At 38.8% G+C, this 14,788-nt stretch overlaps 1 protein-coding gene across 3 annotated transcripts in view; it reads left to right on the top strand.

The window, feature by feature from the left end:
* Positions 1–14,788, top strand: part of NHSL2 (NHS like 2) — a 69,596-nt gene that overhangs the window by 31,419 nt on the left and 23,389 nt on the right. Inside the window, exon 1 of one of the 3 annotated variants that reach the window (XM_053472530.1) lies at positions 5,852–5,963. The exons of the other annotated variants lie outside the window; for them this stretch is intronic. Coding sequence (XP_053328505.1) covers positions 5,927–5,963 — 37 coding nt within the window. The 5' untranslated portion in view covers positions 5,852–5,926. Of the gene's footprint in view, positions 1–5,851; positions 5,964–14,788 lie in introns of those variants that run through there. 3 annotated transcript variants of the gene reach the window in all.

The raw sequence follows: 14,788 nt of genomic DNA, 5'->3' as shown, positions 1-14,788 counted from the left end.
GAGATTTTTTTTTATTTGAACCTGGGATTAATGTAAAAAGCTGCAGGTAAAGTAGGAAGTACTAATAAGTAAAATAAAAAAAAATGTAAAAAAAATTCTTGGGCTGCACGTTCTCTAGTTATCTAGGGCTTGATTTAAGATTTTCATTTTTTTATGATTTTAAAAGCTTTTACGGTTTGGTTCAATGTCTAATCCAGTAAACAAAACATGCCTTTTAAAACACCTATTTGATCTTATTTTCTCAAAACTGTTCCTATTGCACACAATAACTCAATTTCTAATGTGCACAACTTCATGAAACAGTGATTAAATATACCTTACAGAAGACCATGTCCTGGTAACTTGGCCTGTGAAGCTGAGATTGCTAACTACTTGAATTTCTAACTAAGACGTGACTACTAATATAAGCAGGGGCTGACTGAGACCATCCAGAGCCCCGGTCGTGGGTTCCCGTGGTGATACCTGTTCCTGGTTAAGCCCCTCCCTTGTAGTTACGCCTCCATTTATCTACTTTTTCAGTATTTGTAGCATTAAAAAAAGATAACTTTTAAACAGTGTACAAAAATTAATTTGTACTTTTAACACAAGCACTGCCATATTGCCCTCAGTTCATTGTAGGATCAGGGAGGACGTCACTGTAGTGCCACAATTTTGGCGAAAGTTGCAGAGGGTTATGTCCGCGGCGATGCGGACGGAGGAAAAAGATAGCAGATTAAGGAGTAATATTGAACATAGATTAGAGAAGAGAAGAGAGACCATAGAAGATGAATTAGAAGAACACGCAGAGGAAGCGGAAGTGTTCGGCAGAGAAGGTAGTGAAACATTTAGAGAGCATGACAGAGGGAATGAGAGTGTGAGAGTGAATGTGGGCACCGGCCAAAGAATTTTGTTCCCTAAAGTGCCCCCCCAGTTTTGACTCATACGAATGGGCAGAGAACAAAATTTGTTGCCTGGAAACAAATAGGGCAAAACAGACAGAAAAATTAATCTGAATCACTTTTGGACCATGTGCATATGTCTAATCCACAATATGCATTACATAACGTGGACAATCTTTATATTCATACAGAGCAGTATGCAATATGGACAGCCTTTATATTAATGCTGACCACTGTATAATGTCTTTATATCTAGGCGGAATAATGTATATGAAAAACAAAAACTGTCTGCGCTTCTTACCCTAATAAAGTTGGCAACAAATATATAAACATAATATAAATGAGAGGTTTTGGTTATATGAATTGGCCAAAGCATAATTAAGCTCACCCGCCACGTCAAGGCGTAAGAAGTAAGAAGCGCAGACAGTTTTTGTTTTTTTGTATACATTGTACAGCCAATACACTGTTTCTTGCAGCATGCTTACACCTGTTTGGTAGGCCTCGTATTATACATTTGTATTATTTGAGCCTGTGACTAGCTTAGCGCACCGACATTTCTTTTTTTCCCCGGAATAATGTATATGGCAGTCTGTTATCACACAGAGCAGTGTGTTATTGGGTTTTTTTTATTGTTTTTTGTACATGCAGAACATGCAGTACATAATTATCTAGAGCATGCTTTGAATTGTTAATTAATTATTCAAAAAAGCTTTCTAATATAAAATTTGATTAAATCTTTAATGACATAAATAAATGCATAAAAGAACTACAGCATTATGGTTAATATTTTGGAATGATCTATGGTGATGGAAATAATGTTCACTGCACTCATCTCCTGCACTTGTTGGCACATCATAGATACAAGATAATAAACAATAATAATATTAAGTAGTATAAAATGTATAGCGTGGTACCATATTTAACAAGGTGTCTGGCGTGTTAGATAAGAGAGTTCCCATGGATAAAAAAATGTAGGTTAGCACTGATAAAATATATTGTCTCATTTTGTTCGATAAACTTTCTTAATTTGCAGACCTGGAGATTGCCATTGTTGACAGTCCTGTAATTCTGAGTGGCTTCACCTGCTTAAACATCACACAACTTTATGACAACAACACTAATGAAGTCCATTCCTTCCTAGACTAGACATTCATACTTAGAGGTTCTGTCAGGGTGATAAAGGCTGAACCGTTCTATTGTTACCACAAGGCGACATGATAAGGAGTCAGGGTGTTTGTCTTTTAGATTGGTCTACACATAACTGAGCTAGAACACATGTAAATGACTAATATGCAGCTGCCTGAAAGCATTATTTTATGTAAAAACCTGAACTGTTTTAAAAAAGAAAACAGCACAATATTTTGGGAAACTGACTTTTCATCTGTTAAAAATAAAAATGAGGAAGTTCCCCTTTAAGAACACTAGGAGTACTTTTGAATTGTTAAGCTGTAAAAATGTTTTTAAAAGAATTGTTTTTTTTACACCTGACTGCATCTAGCTGTCCGAAGCACAGCCTGATTTTATTCTGCAATGATACCTGTCGTGTATAAAGGATTTGCCTATTTACTGCTACTCTCAGGATAAGGAAAATGTGTAGCTGAACAAATTGTTAAAAAAAAAAAAAAAAACACACACACACATGTCGCCTCTACTATTTATAGCAGATCTGAGCAGTTTGGGTAAAACTATGTGACAGCTGTCATGATTGAGAAGTGCTAGATGTCTAAATCATTCCTAGCACTGGAAAACAAACCTGCATTAGAAAAACAAGCCATTAACAAGACATGTGTAAGATACATTATACTAATATACTGAATGGATAAAGGTGGAACATAATTTGTCAAAGATAGCCCGGTAGCTATTTGAGAATTGCAAGTAGAAAACACAAATGGGGAATAAAGCTTCTGGTGTTAACCTAAAATCTTCTAAACCTGCCCCCTTGTCAGCCATCCACCGCTTGCTACAGAAATTATCAACAACAGGCACTCTGCAGGCTCTTTCACCATTTTACCCCTCTAAGCACATTATGTTAAGTGTGCATGAGCAGCATATTTAGGAACTCTCTGGTTTTCACCTGGAGACTCCAGGAAGCTTTGCCTCCAAAGCGTAAATAGGCCAGTTGGGAAGATCTTCCCTGTAACAGTCCCATTGTGTGGCGGGACACCAAGCACATATTCATTTTGCTTCTGAGCTTTGGGTAATCGATGGCATATTGTTAGATCATGCAGTTATACTGCAAGGGAACATTCTTTTATGGTACATGTCACTTTCACTCACAAAATACATCACTAGGAAACATTAGAGAACGTTTATAGAAGAAAGAGGTCACCCTCACCACCTCTATTATATCTAAGAATTATTGTTTGGATGTGCCATCACAAAACTGTCATGTGTGTTGCCAGTAAAAGGGTTAGTTTTCTCAGATTGTTTTCTGGCAGCTCAATAAAGTTTTTGCAGAGTTAGTTGCTAGGATACGATTTCGATTATGGCGTGGGAGGATGCTGAGCAGGTTTATGAAACAGGCAGCAAAACAGAGAAGTATTATAGATTACATATGTTTGTCATATGGCAGTGACATACATCTTACCATACATCATACATCATACATCATACCATCTTAAAAGGGAAATATAGGATGTGAAAACTCTCATCAATAGGTTGCCCGAGGACACAACTTTGAAATTGGAAAAAAAAAATATTTACCATAAAACACATTTGTTTGCTATGGCTTTGACATGTATCCATCTGTAGCATGTTCTGGTTACCAATGCAGCTGTGTTTTAAATAGTTTCTGAACCACTTCTTATGGACGATTTTTGTAGCAGTATCAGAGGCATATGCCTTTTTGGGGGGGAAAACACCTGCAGTACAAACATACTTAAATATGACATATATGTCCACTGAAACAGTTCCAAAAATAATTTTCTCCTTTTTGCGTCTCCTTCTTTTGTTCCCCTATGTGGTTAAACAGCAGTATGCTGTTTATTCTCCCTCTCCTACTGTAGCTACTGTAGCTCAAATTGCTGAAAAAGTTAATGCTGGTTCTGATAGAAAGGGGTCAGAACACACAGTGCATCACAATTTGTTCCATATGGGGCTGTGTAGCAGCAGACAAGTCAGGGTGGCCATGCTGACCCCTGTCCACTACCGAAAGTGTCTACAATGGGCACACGAGCTTAAGAACTGGACCACGGAGCAATGGAAGAAGGTGGCCTGGTCTGATGAACCACACTTTCCTTTACATCACACGGATGGCCTGGTGCATATGTGTCACTTACCTGGAGAACATATGGCACCAGGATGCATCCATGGAGGCCCCACCCTCACAAATTACATGACTTAAAGGATCTCCTGCTAACGTTTAGGTGCCAAACACAACAGCACACCTTCAGATATCTAGTGGAGTCCATGCATAGTCTGGGCAGGGCTGTTTGGGCAGCAAAAGGGGGACCTGCACAATATTAGGCAGGTGGTCATAATGTTATGGCTGAACGGAGTATATACACACACTAAATAATAAAGGCCACGGTACCGGTTTCCCCGGAGCCCTGTGGTTTCTAGTTATGCCCTTAATGTGGCGTGTGGGCACATACGCTGGATCATGCAATAAAATAAATGGGGCTGGTGTCTAAATATTTCCAGGGCTGATTTTCATTCCCAGTCTAGCTCTGTATAATTGAAACACAAAATGCTGTTAACTATGGTGAATACTCTTTCAATGGAAACCATGTACCATTGTCAAAAAAGGGTCAGGATGTCAACCATGTTTAAATTCCCTAACTGTATTAGCCTCTACCACATCCACTGGGAGGCTGTTAAACTTATCTATCACCCTCAGTAAAGTATGTATTTGTGACCTCTATATTCCTTGTATTTTTATGAAGCAGTATCTCTAACTAGCGAAAGAGGGGTTAACATTATTCTGTATGTTTGCCCTGATATTCCAATGGGGATTCTCACCTGCACACAAATGAGGCAATTAATTAGCAACTAACTGTTAATGAGCAGTAATGTGACAGTGTGACGTGTCGTAGCAGCTTTACGTGTGAATCAGAAAACTACTTAATAAATGTAAGTTTTATTGTAAAAAGAGTCTTTCATATCCAGCTATTGGAACACACCCTGAATTATCTATTATTGGAGGGGTGATCATAGTTAGATGTTTTTCTTTTATGCGTCACCTTCTAGTACCTAGATGGTAACTCTTTGCTTTCTAAGCTTGTCCTTATACACTTCAGAAAGGAGGTCATCCTAACATCAGATAGAAAGTCAACTTAGCTAGGGTTATATCACAATGGAGGAAAACGCTACGTTATGTGACGGAAGGAAGTATAGGGAGGGGAAAACAATTGTTAGGAAAAGACGCTTAGTAAAACACAAGTTCCTGCTGCCTTCCTCTCCTCCCCCGTTTTCTCTTCGTGAGGTTGAAATATTCCACCAGCAGTGCTCAGAACACACTAGCATTCACAAAGACGAGTCTTTCTGTGTACATCTCATTTCTGCTGATGTCTGCTGTTCAGAAAGGGCCTGGCACTAGGATACTTCCATACACTTGCAGGATTAATAGGACTGCTGGACCTGTGCAAACAGAATATAGACAAATGCAATAGGACATTATGATACAGAAGTCAGGCAAGCTGGACATCTTCTTCATGGCGTATACTAAAGTGTAGCTAACCCATTCACCTGACTCCTAAACCGGCTACTATATATAATGTATGTGGTAGTTTCCTACCATATAACACCTATATCAATTTCTTGTTTTTTTCTTTTTGTCGGTTGTTGAAGAAAAATCACATTTTATCTCACACCGTTTGATTTCTCAGAATCGATCTATGCATCTCTCTATGCATCTCTCTATCTAGACAGGAGAAAATTCTGTTTGAACAGCTGTCCTTTGGATCCTCCTTTTAGAGGATCTATCTTTAGAGGAAAAAAAACAGTTGAAGGAGTAAGCAAGTGGGAGTAAACTAGGAGGTGTGAGAAAAATCTTGGAATTTGCACAGATCACACAGACATTTTGAATTGATAAAGGGGCTTTTTGGAATATGGATAAGGCACTGATGAGTATCTCGCGTAACAAAGGTAAGGGACTGAAGCTAAAATCATCTTTTACTTTCAAACATATTACCAGTATAAAACAATGTATATATATATATATATATATATACCAAAAATATTATGATTTATTATTTAGAGGCATTTTGTAAATATACTAATAAATATGTAAATATTTGCATTCATATAATTATTTGAATCCAGTGACAAGACTATTTCTTCTGTTATTTAACTAGCCTTGAGTTCCTTGTATTCTTATGTACATAAGGAATATAAAAATATGGTATATGGACAGTATTCTCTCATATAACAGCCCCTTAATGTGTCAAATTCAGTATAACACCCTCAATGTATCATACCTTTCTACATATCACACTTACAATGTCATCAGAACTGTGCAGTTAATATTGTGTGTATATAGAGAAAAACAGACAAGGTTCCTGTGAAAGAGTTTATAATCCAATGCTCACCTCAGATAAACCTAGCCAAATGCACCAGCGTGTGCTTGTCAGTCGTGATATATATCTTTTTTTGAGTGGAGGCGGGGATTGGACTCACGTTCTTAAGTTACACTGAGGTTGGATTGCATTTCTTTAAACTATTATTTTTATTTATTGTTTTATATGGTGTCATCATATTCGGCAGCATAACTGTTCAGTGGTTACGTTTAACAATCACTGGTCTGAAAAGGTTTATTAGGTGTAACAAACTCAAATTGGTACACAGTCCGCTCACTAGCCTTCAAACTAGAGATATGAATCACTGTGTAAGAGAGTATCAGTATATACCAGATTGTTTTCTGTATCTGTGGTTATGCATTACATTAGTCATATGATATGTGAATACTATATCAGTTAAAATGTATATTTTAGCTGTGAGAATGTCTTTTTTAACATAGTATAGCAGAACCTACCTCTCGTAGTGCATACAAACATGTATGAAGATGTTCTTAGAGGGTTAATAGGGTTATCATTCTACATTCCATGACTATACATCCCCCTCTTTTCTCTTGTGCTTCCCACCGACATTATCCATCTGGATTCTGGAAATACTGACCAAATGCTGTTTGAATATCTATATAAAGCATTCTATAAGTGCAAGTATAAATATGCCTTTTAATCATTTTAACTAATAGTTCTGCCTAGCAGTTGCTTACTTATTTAGAAGAATGGGGCATTTCCTTAAGATGCCACAAAAACATAATTTATAAAACAGTTTCCTTTAAAGATTTTGAAATACCTTTTAATTTGAATTAATGCTGTGAATATAAACATTCATTTATTTATAGAATATGCAGTTTTGGAAGGCACTGTAAAAAATGAATTCTAAGAAAAATAAATTTAAGGTGTTTCCATGGTGTGACTGTGGGCGGTCCTGCTAATGTTGGGGGTTGTCCCATTGATGTTGGTGGGTGGTCCCATTGGTGTTGGTGGGCGGTCCCATTGATGTCGGTAGGCGGTCCTGCTGATGTTGCGAGACACCCCGCAGTTTAAAAAGAGAAATGGGCAGGGAGTGGGGCATGTCAGCAGTTTTCCAGTGGCGAAACCCGTAGATTTCCCAGGTTTGCTTGTAACCAATCCATTTACGCTACGGAGGCCACATATCCTTCTGAAGCTGAGTGCTGGCATTTGACTTAATGTCCCAGGATTCAGCACAGAGGATGGGTGGTGCAAAAATAACACCCTGCACAATGTAGGTGCAGAAAGAACTAGGGTAGTGACTCCCATATATACACCATTGGTTAACTTCAGCTACTTTGGGTGTAGGTATGAATATAGCAAACGTGAACGTGTAATTATCCACAGGATTGTGTGCAACACGATGATCTCTGTTGATCATTTTAATTATTCTTAGCATTAACATTCCGTTATACACCTTAGTACTGCTCCCAGGCCCTTTTGGACACTACTGCCAGTGTCCATCATGGGGGAACACGGGTAACAAACAACTGTAACAAATGGGAACCTGACAAATTTAGGCTAATTTTGGTTTCATAGGTTTTCTTCTCAAAGCCATAATTACTTTAGCTCATTGTTCTCTTTTTAGCACTATTTTTTTTTCTATATTGGTCTTATTGATGACATTCCCAGCTGTTCTTCTGGCTCAGTAATACTATAGAGGGTTGTACCAAAATTATTTGCTTCCCAACTTTTATGTTATGTTACTTTTTATATTCCTCTCTGTGTATGTACCTGTCAGGGTTATGCTCCAGCTCATATTAAAGGCCTGCAGACGGCTTGCTGGGATTGTGCCTAGTACAGGAGTTCAACCTGAGACTTCAAATCTTCAGGCAGGTTCTCTGTTCTGCCTTCCACTTCTCTGGCTGTTCTGCTGATGCATAGTATTGGTATTTTGGTATCTGCACTCAGGGTACCTCCACCTGCAGCTACTAAGTACTGATCACCTGGTACCTGTTCAGAAGACTATTTAAACCTGCTTCTACCCCAGATTACTTGCTCCATTAGCTTACCAAAATGGGGCAAGAGGGTTCGGTCTGCCTGGGTGCCACTCATCAGGGGGGTGTCCTGTGGCCCGATGGTCGCCTAATGCGGGCTCACAGCTTACCACTGTAGAGCTCGCACAATGTGAAAGGAAACTCTTTTCCCGTCCAGGTTCCTGTGCCCCCCCGAATTAATAAATTGTTAACAGGCTGTTTAGGGGGGCAGCGGTGACACAGGCAGGTTACTAAATGGGCAGAGTTGGCACAGGCAGGCTATTTCAGGGGCAGAGTTGGAACACACAGACTGTATCAGGGGCAGAGGTGGCTCAGGGAGGCTGCTTCAGGGGCAGAGGTGGCACAGGCAGCTTGCTAAAGGGGCAGAGTTGGCACAGGCAGGCTGCTTCAGGGGCAACGGTGGCACAGGCAGTCTGTTTTAGGGGCAGAGGCCTACCAGGTGTGCCATATGCAGGATCTGCCCTGGGTGCCAAATACTCTAGGTACACCCCTGCCTTGCTCAGTTATACTTAAACTGTTGAGCTTGTTTTGTGGCCTGGTATGGGATATCTGACTTCTTGTCTGTGTACCTGACTATGAATCGGTGCTGCCTGTCCCTGAATCTGGACTATCTGACTACGCTTCTGATTATCCTTCTGTACCGTGCTGCTGGACCTGGCTTAGTGCCTGCTCACACTGCTTGTGTGATTTGGGGCCTGCAAGACTGTGCTTTGTAAGTGAATGCATTCCCTGCAACTGGGCTCCACTATTAGACTGTGTCCCTGTTGGGACCCTGACAGTATACCTCCTTCAGTTGTTAACTTTTGATGAAATGTGCCCAGCACTCTTTTAAAAAAAGCATATTTACAGATAATAAAGGGGTAATCTAGCCTGGAATTTCACTCTGATATCATGTAGGTGTCAGCATAGTTTTCCAAAGTACTCTCCAGAGTACCCTCAGGCTGTTTTCTGACTTGTTTCTATGGATTTTTTTTTTACTTTGGGTACCATATATCATTAGTCCATAGGGAAAAGAAAAATGGTGGTGCGCTAAGCTAGTTCCAGACTCAAATAATACAAATGTGTAAAATAAGGCCTACCAAACAGGTGTGAGCATGCTGCAAATACAGTGTATTGGCTGTACAGTGTAAACAAAAAAACAACTTAATTAGGGTGAGAAACGCAGACAGTTTTTGTTTTTTGTCCCAGAAACTGTCTATGGCAGCTGGGAAATGAAGGAAAGCCTCAGTGGTTGCTCCCAATCAAAGGCTTGGGGGGGAATCTTATTTGCTGTTGCTGGTCCAGCAGTTCCCCCATGACCGCCATCTTGGTCACGTGGGGGCAATTTTTTTAAACAAAGGCATGCCAGGCTCGTCATTGTCCTCAAGGGACATTTTCTGATGATCTAAGTAGTACGCCCTCCGTTGTGAAGGTGTTAAATCCTCTTACGTTTTCATCATATACCCTTTCCTTCTTCTCTCCTCCACGCTACACACATTGAGATCCCTTGGTCTTTCTTGATAATTTTTATCCTGCAAACTATTCACTGTTTTAGGAGCCCTTCTCTGAATTCCCTCTTTAATGTGTCAGTATCCTTCCGGCCATCATATGCACTCTAATTCATATGATAGCTCTGGCTCTGCGAACGTCACAGGGAGGGGTTGCACATGTGTTGATTTCAATAGGAGCGGTTTCCTGCTACTAATTGGCTGCTTCAGACAGCCAATCAGTGGCAAGAACTATCTGACCACACAAGAGGCATGGTGCTGCAGCTACCTAACTGCATATCATACCAAAGTGTTTTTTATTTATTTATTTTTAAAGACTGCACAAAGTTCTTTAATATGCGTTCTTCTTTGGTCAGTTGTCAGGGACCTTTAATAGGTTTATTTAATAGGTTTCCATGGAGACACTTAAATGGAATGGAGATGACTGTGCATCACTGCAAGTACTGTGATTTATAGAATGTGTGAGCAAACAAATTAAAAACGTTTACTTGTGCAAAGAAGACCATATGGTGTAACTTAAATCTTTACAGTGAGAAGCATCTGAAAAAAAGAGAGAATGAGAGGAGGACACATGGTACTTTAAAGAGGAACTGTCATGTTTCAAATTATTCAAAACTCTTGATGTATAAAATAATCATGAAACACCTGATGTTATTTACTGTGCACTTTCCTGCTTTACTTGAAAAAACTATCATTCTTACATTTTGCTGGGAGTGAAAGCTGCCATTATTATGTCACACCACATGTTTTTAATTAATGGCCTGTTTATGGATGAAACATGCAGGTGCAATCAAACTCCAGCCCAAGAAGTTCATGACCAGCCTGTTTATAGTTTCCTTTTTGTATATCCTTTTTGTTTAAAAATTATCTTGGTACAAAGTTTTAAAACTGGTGTTATAACGATAGCAACAGAGCAGAATGTTCCAGTTGAATATAGATTGTTCTGTAGATTCTATAGATTGATAAGGTGGTTAGACTACTATATACATTTTTTAACAGAATCGGTTTCATACACCATGCACCCAAACCATTGTATGCACTTTAATGTGTGATCCCTTTGCATTTTCGTGTTGTCCCTTTTGCAAACGCTTGGGGGGGGGGATTTTGCAGAATCCTATCATATGTATTTGCCCCTTTCCATCCTTCTCCTCACTCATCGAACTTAGAACCTTGCTTAGTTACTACAAAAAAACAGAAGGAGCATTTCTACATAAGAAATAATATCATATCTGCACTGTTGTTTTTCCCTTTGCAAGTAGATCAATCGAGGACCCAAAAGGTATAACATATATATATATATATATATATAAAAAACAAAAAACCCCACAATGTCAGAAAAGGAAACAGTACGAGTCTGGTACTATAATACGGTATGTTGCTAATTGTTACATGTAGGCACTTACAATACGATTTATATAGTACCCCAAAAATAAGAACGCAAAAAAACATTTCACTGCTTATCAGGGTTGTATGTGCCAAAGACATTAATTATATTTTAGCTAGGTTGCCCAGATTGTATGCCGATGAAGTGTCTTGTATCGAGTGTCACATGTTCCATCTCCTTAATTTCATTTACTATACTAAAAATATATACAGGGCTTATTTTTGCTACCCAGACCACCATTATTTTGATATTGGATTTACAAATGGCAATAATATAATATACCCAAATATTTGCTCTACATTGGGCTTTTTAAGCAGAAGTGTTGGCAGCAAAGGTTGAGAGCAAAAATTAGATTAAATTGTTCAAATTACAATTAACAGTTCGCAAACCTCCTTTAGGTGTTTCTTTAAGAGCAGAAGTATACTAACCCTATCTTGCAAATATAAAATGTTGAACAAGGAATATACATATAGCCAGTCCTCAAAGAAATACCCCTTTGTATGTCAAATGAAATCTGTATCTGATATTCTTTGTCAGGTGCACTGATGTGGGAACAATCGTGTAATTATGTGTTTCCATGTGTAAACCTACATTCTGGTAAGAGATTTATCTGCAAATCATGATTGCATACGATGATATGGATGCCACAGAACTAAACTGTACTATATTTAGAGTTGGTGGTGATACTGTTCTGATTGGTGCAATATGTTTATGCAGTATAAGTGCATATGTATATATTTGTATCTGCACAGTTACCATGGATACTGGAAAGCAGTTGAGCTAGCTGATTTAATCCCCTCACAAAACAAGAAAGGGACATTCCTTAAAGTGTCAGAATGTTCTCAAAACATTATTTTGGGGTGTTCACAGGCAATACCTTGGTCATTAAGTCTCTAAAATATTTTCTACACAAAGTTAATAAATCATAATACTAATGGAAGATCAAACAGCTATTGGTACAATAATGTTTTTCTCTTGATCTCTTGTTTTCTAAAGCCTACAGGGAATCAAGGATCCCCCACATAATTAACTTTACCTGGATCATATATCTTTTAACACCCCATATATGATATAGACTTTGGAAGTGCCTGTGGGTCAATGGAGATTATCATTCTATAAGGTCTCCTTATGATATAACAGTATAATCTAGGGAATCAAGTGTAAAAAAATATATTTATGGCACACAAGCCTATTGGGCTACTACAGTGTCAGGAAAAAAGTGCAGCCAGATAGTCTTCACCAAAAGAACCAGACATGAAACCCATAAATATGCACAGAAAGGACCAGATCATGGTATGAATATTTTTTTTTTTTTAACAGTAGAAACAAATACCTATATGATGAACTGGAAGATAAAAAAAACTTGTTTTCCATTATCTTAAAATCAGAGCAGGTTAGGCGGCTACTATTCACCTTTCCTGTTGCCCCTGCCTATGACCAACATGTCATGTGGTGTTCACTCTTGTAATGCATTGGTTTGGTCCACAAAATATTGAGTGTGCAAAATATTGAACAGCAGTGGGCTTTCTGCTAATTTGGGGTTGTCATTATGCAGCAGTTGCAGAAATCAAAGCACTGGTCAGGAATACCAAGCAGGAGTTGTTAGAATTACACTGATCTACAGATGATAATAGTGAAACAACTCACAAAGTATCTAATAAAGTGATAATAAAGCCTTAATATATTTAAGCTCCACATGTTAAGAGAAATTTCATTTTCTGAAATGGGAGTATTTTGGATATTGAGTTTATTTTCCATTTAAATAAAGGCAACATTGATAAATGCAGTGACAGAAGGTGACATTTACCTTGATACTTAATTATTTTCCAAGTTCCATTAGTACCTGAAACATGGAGGTAACAATACTTTACTACAGATCACGAAGGAAACTTTGATCTATATTACTGTGATCCATAATTCATAAGATATTTTTTGGGCACAATTGATTCATGTATCAAAAATGTTAACTAACCTGCAACAACCACAGACAGGGTCATCTTTATTATAGGGGGGACATCAGGTAAGCTTTTGTTTGTGGGCCCTCACAATAATTCTCTTACTGCTGTTCCTAATTGTGCTCTTATTGCCACCTGCTCCTTCTGAAGCCCTCTATATAATCAAGCCTTTGTGTTCTTCTTAGAGAAGTAACACAAAGTAACCATAGGACAAATAGGTGAACTATTGTGGGCCAGTTCAGAATGCATGGACCCTGGGCAGCCCATCTTATTGACGACCCCGACTACAAAAGTTTTTTTTTTTTTAACCTTGAATGAATGCCACTGCCCTAGTTTAGAGTAACTCAACAATAGTAAACCTGCAAATATTACCATTTCAAACACCCCAGATTACATTCTATTTTATGAAGAAACTGCATTTTGCCAGAAACGAACTATAATGGTACTTATCACTGTGCCTTATGCGGATGCTTAAAGAGGAACTCCCATTTGCCCTAACACTTTTGCTCCTTGAAAAAGTGGTGACGCCATCAAAAATAGTTTAGCCAAATTTCACTAAATTAGCAGAAATTATACACTATATGGACTAAAGTATTAGGAAACCTGACTGTTACACCAACAGGGACTTTTATGACATTATATTCTAAATACATAACCATTATAGACAAATGTAGTTGGTCCTCCTTTTGTAGCAATAACAGCTTCCACTCTTACGGGAAGGCTTTCCACAAGATTTTGGAGTGTTTATGTGGAAACTTTTGCCCATTCATCATGTAGAGTATTTGTGAGGTCAGGCATTGATTGGTTGTGAAGGCTTGGCTCACAGTCTCAGTTCCAGTTCATCCCAAAGATGTTCATTGGGGTTGGGGTCAGGGCTCTGTGTGGGCCAGTCAAGTTCTTCCACAACAAACTCATCCAACCATGTCTTTATGGATCTTGCTTTGTGCACTGGGTCACATACATGCTGGAATAGAAAAGGGCCTTCCCCAAACTGTTCCCACAAAGTTGGAAGCCAAGCATTGTCCAAAATGTTGTGCTATGCTGAAGCATTACGATTTCCCTTCATTGGAAGTAAGGGGCCTAGCCCCACACCTGAAAAACAGCCCTATACTATTATCCCTCCTCCACCAAACTTTACAGTTGGCACAATGCAGTCAGGCAGGTAATGTTTTCTTGGTATCTGCCAAACCCAGACGCACACATCAGCCAAACAGAGACGTGACGTGATTCAGTGACGTGATTCGTCACTCCACAGAACACGTTTCCACTGCTCCAGAGTCCAGTGGTTGGCGGCGTGCTTTACACTACTCAATCCGACGCTTAGTATTGTATTTGGTGATGTGTGGTTTGCATGCAGCTGCTCCCGCCATAGAGTTTTTATAATGATATTAATGCCAATGGAAGTTTGGAACTCTTCAGCATTGGAATAAGCAGAACTTTGGCAACTTAACTGGTACATAAAGAGAGGAGAGCAAAAATCATAATGTATTAGAAAGTAAGGAGGAATGGGATAGAGAGTGACTGACTACTAGTGAAGAAATGGGGAAAGATTGTATGCTTGTAAACTCAAG

Source organism: Spea bombifrons, chromosome 8 (assembly GCF_027358695.1).
Source record: "Spea bombifrons isolate aSpeBom1 chromosome 8, aSpeBom1.2.pri, whole genome shotgun sequence".
NCBI lineage: Eukaryota > Metazoa > Chordata > Amphibia > Anura > Pelobatidae > Spea > Spea bombifrons.
Note: the sequence above shows the minus strand (reverse complement) of the source record. Positions and strands in the feature narration are given on the sequence as shown.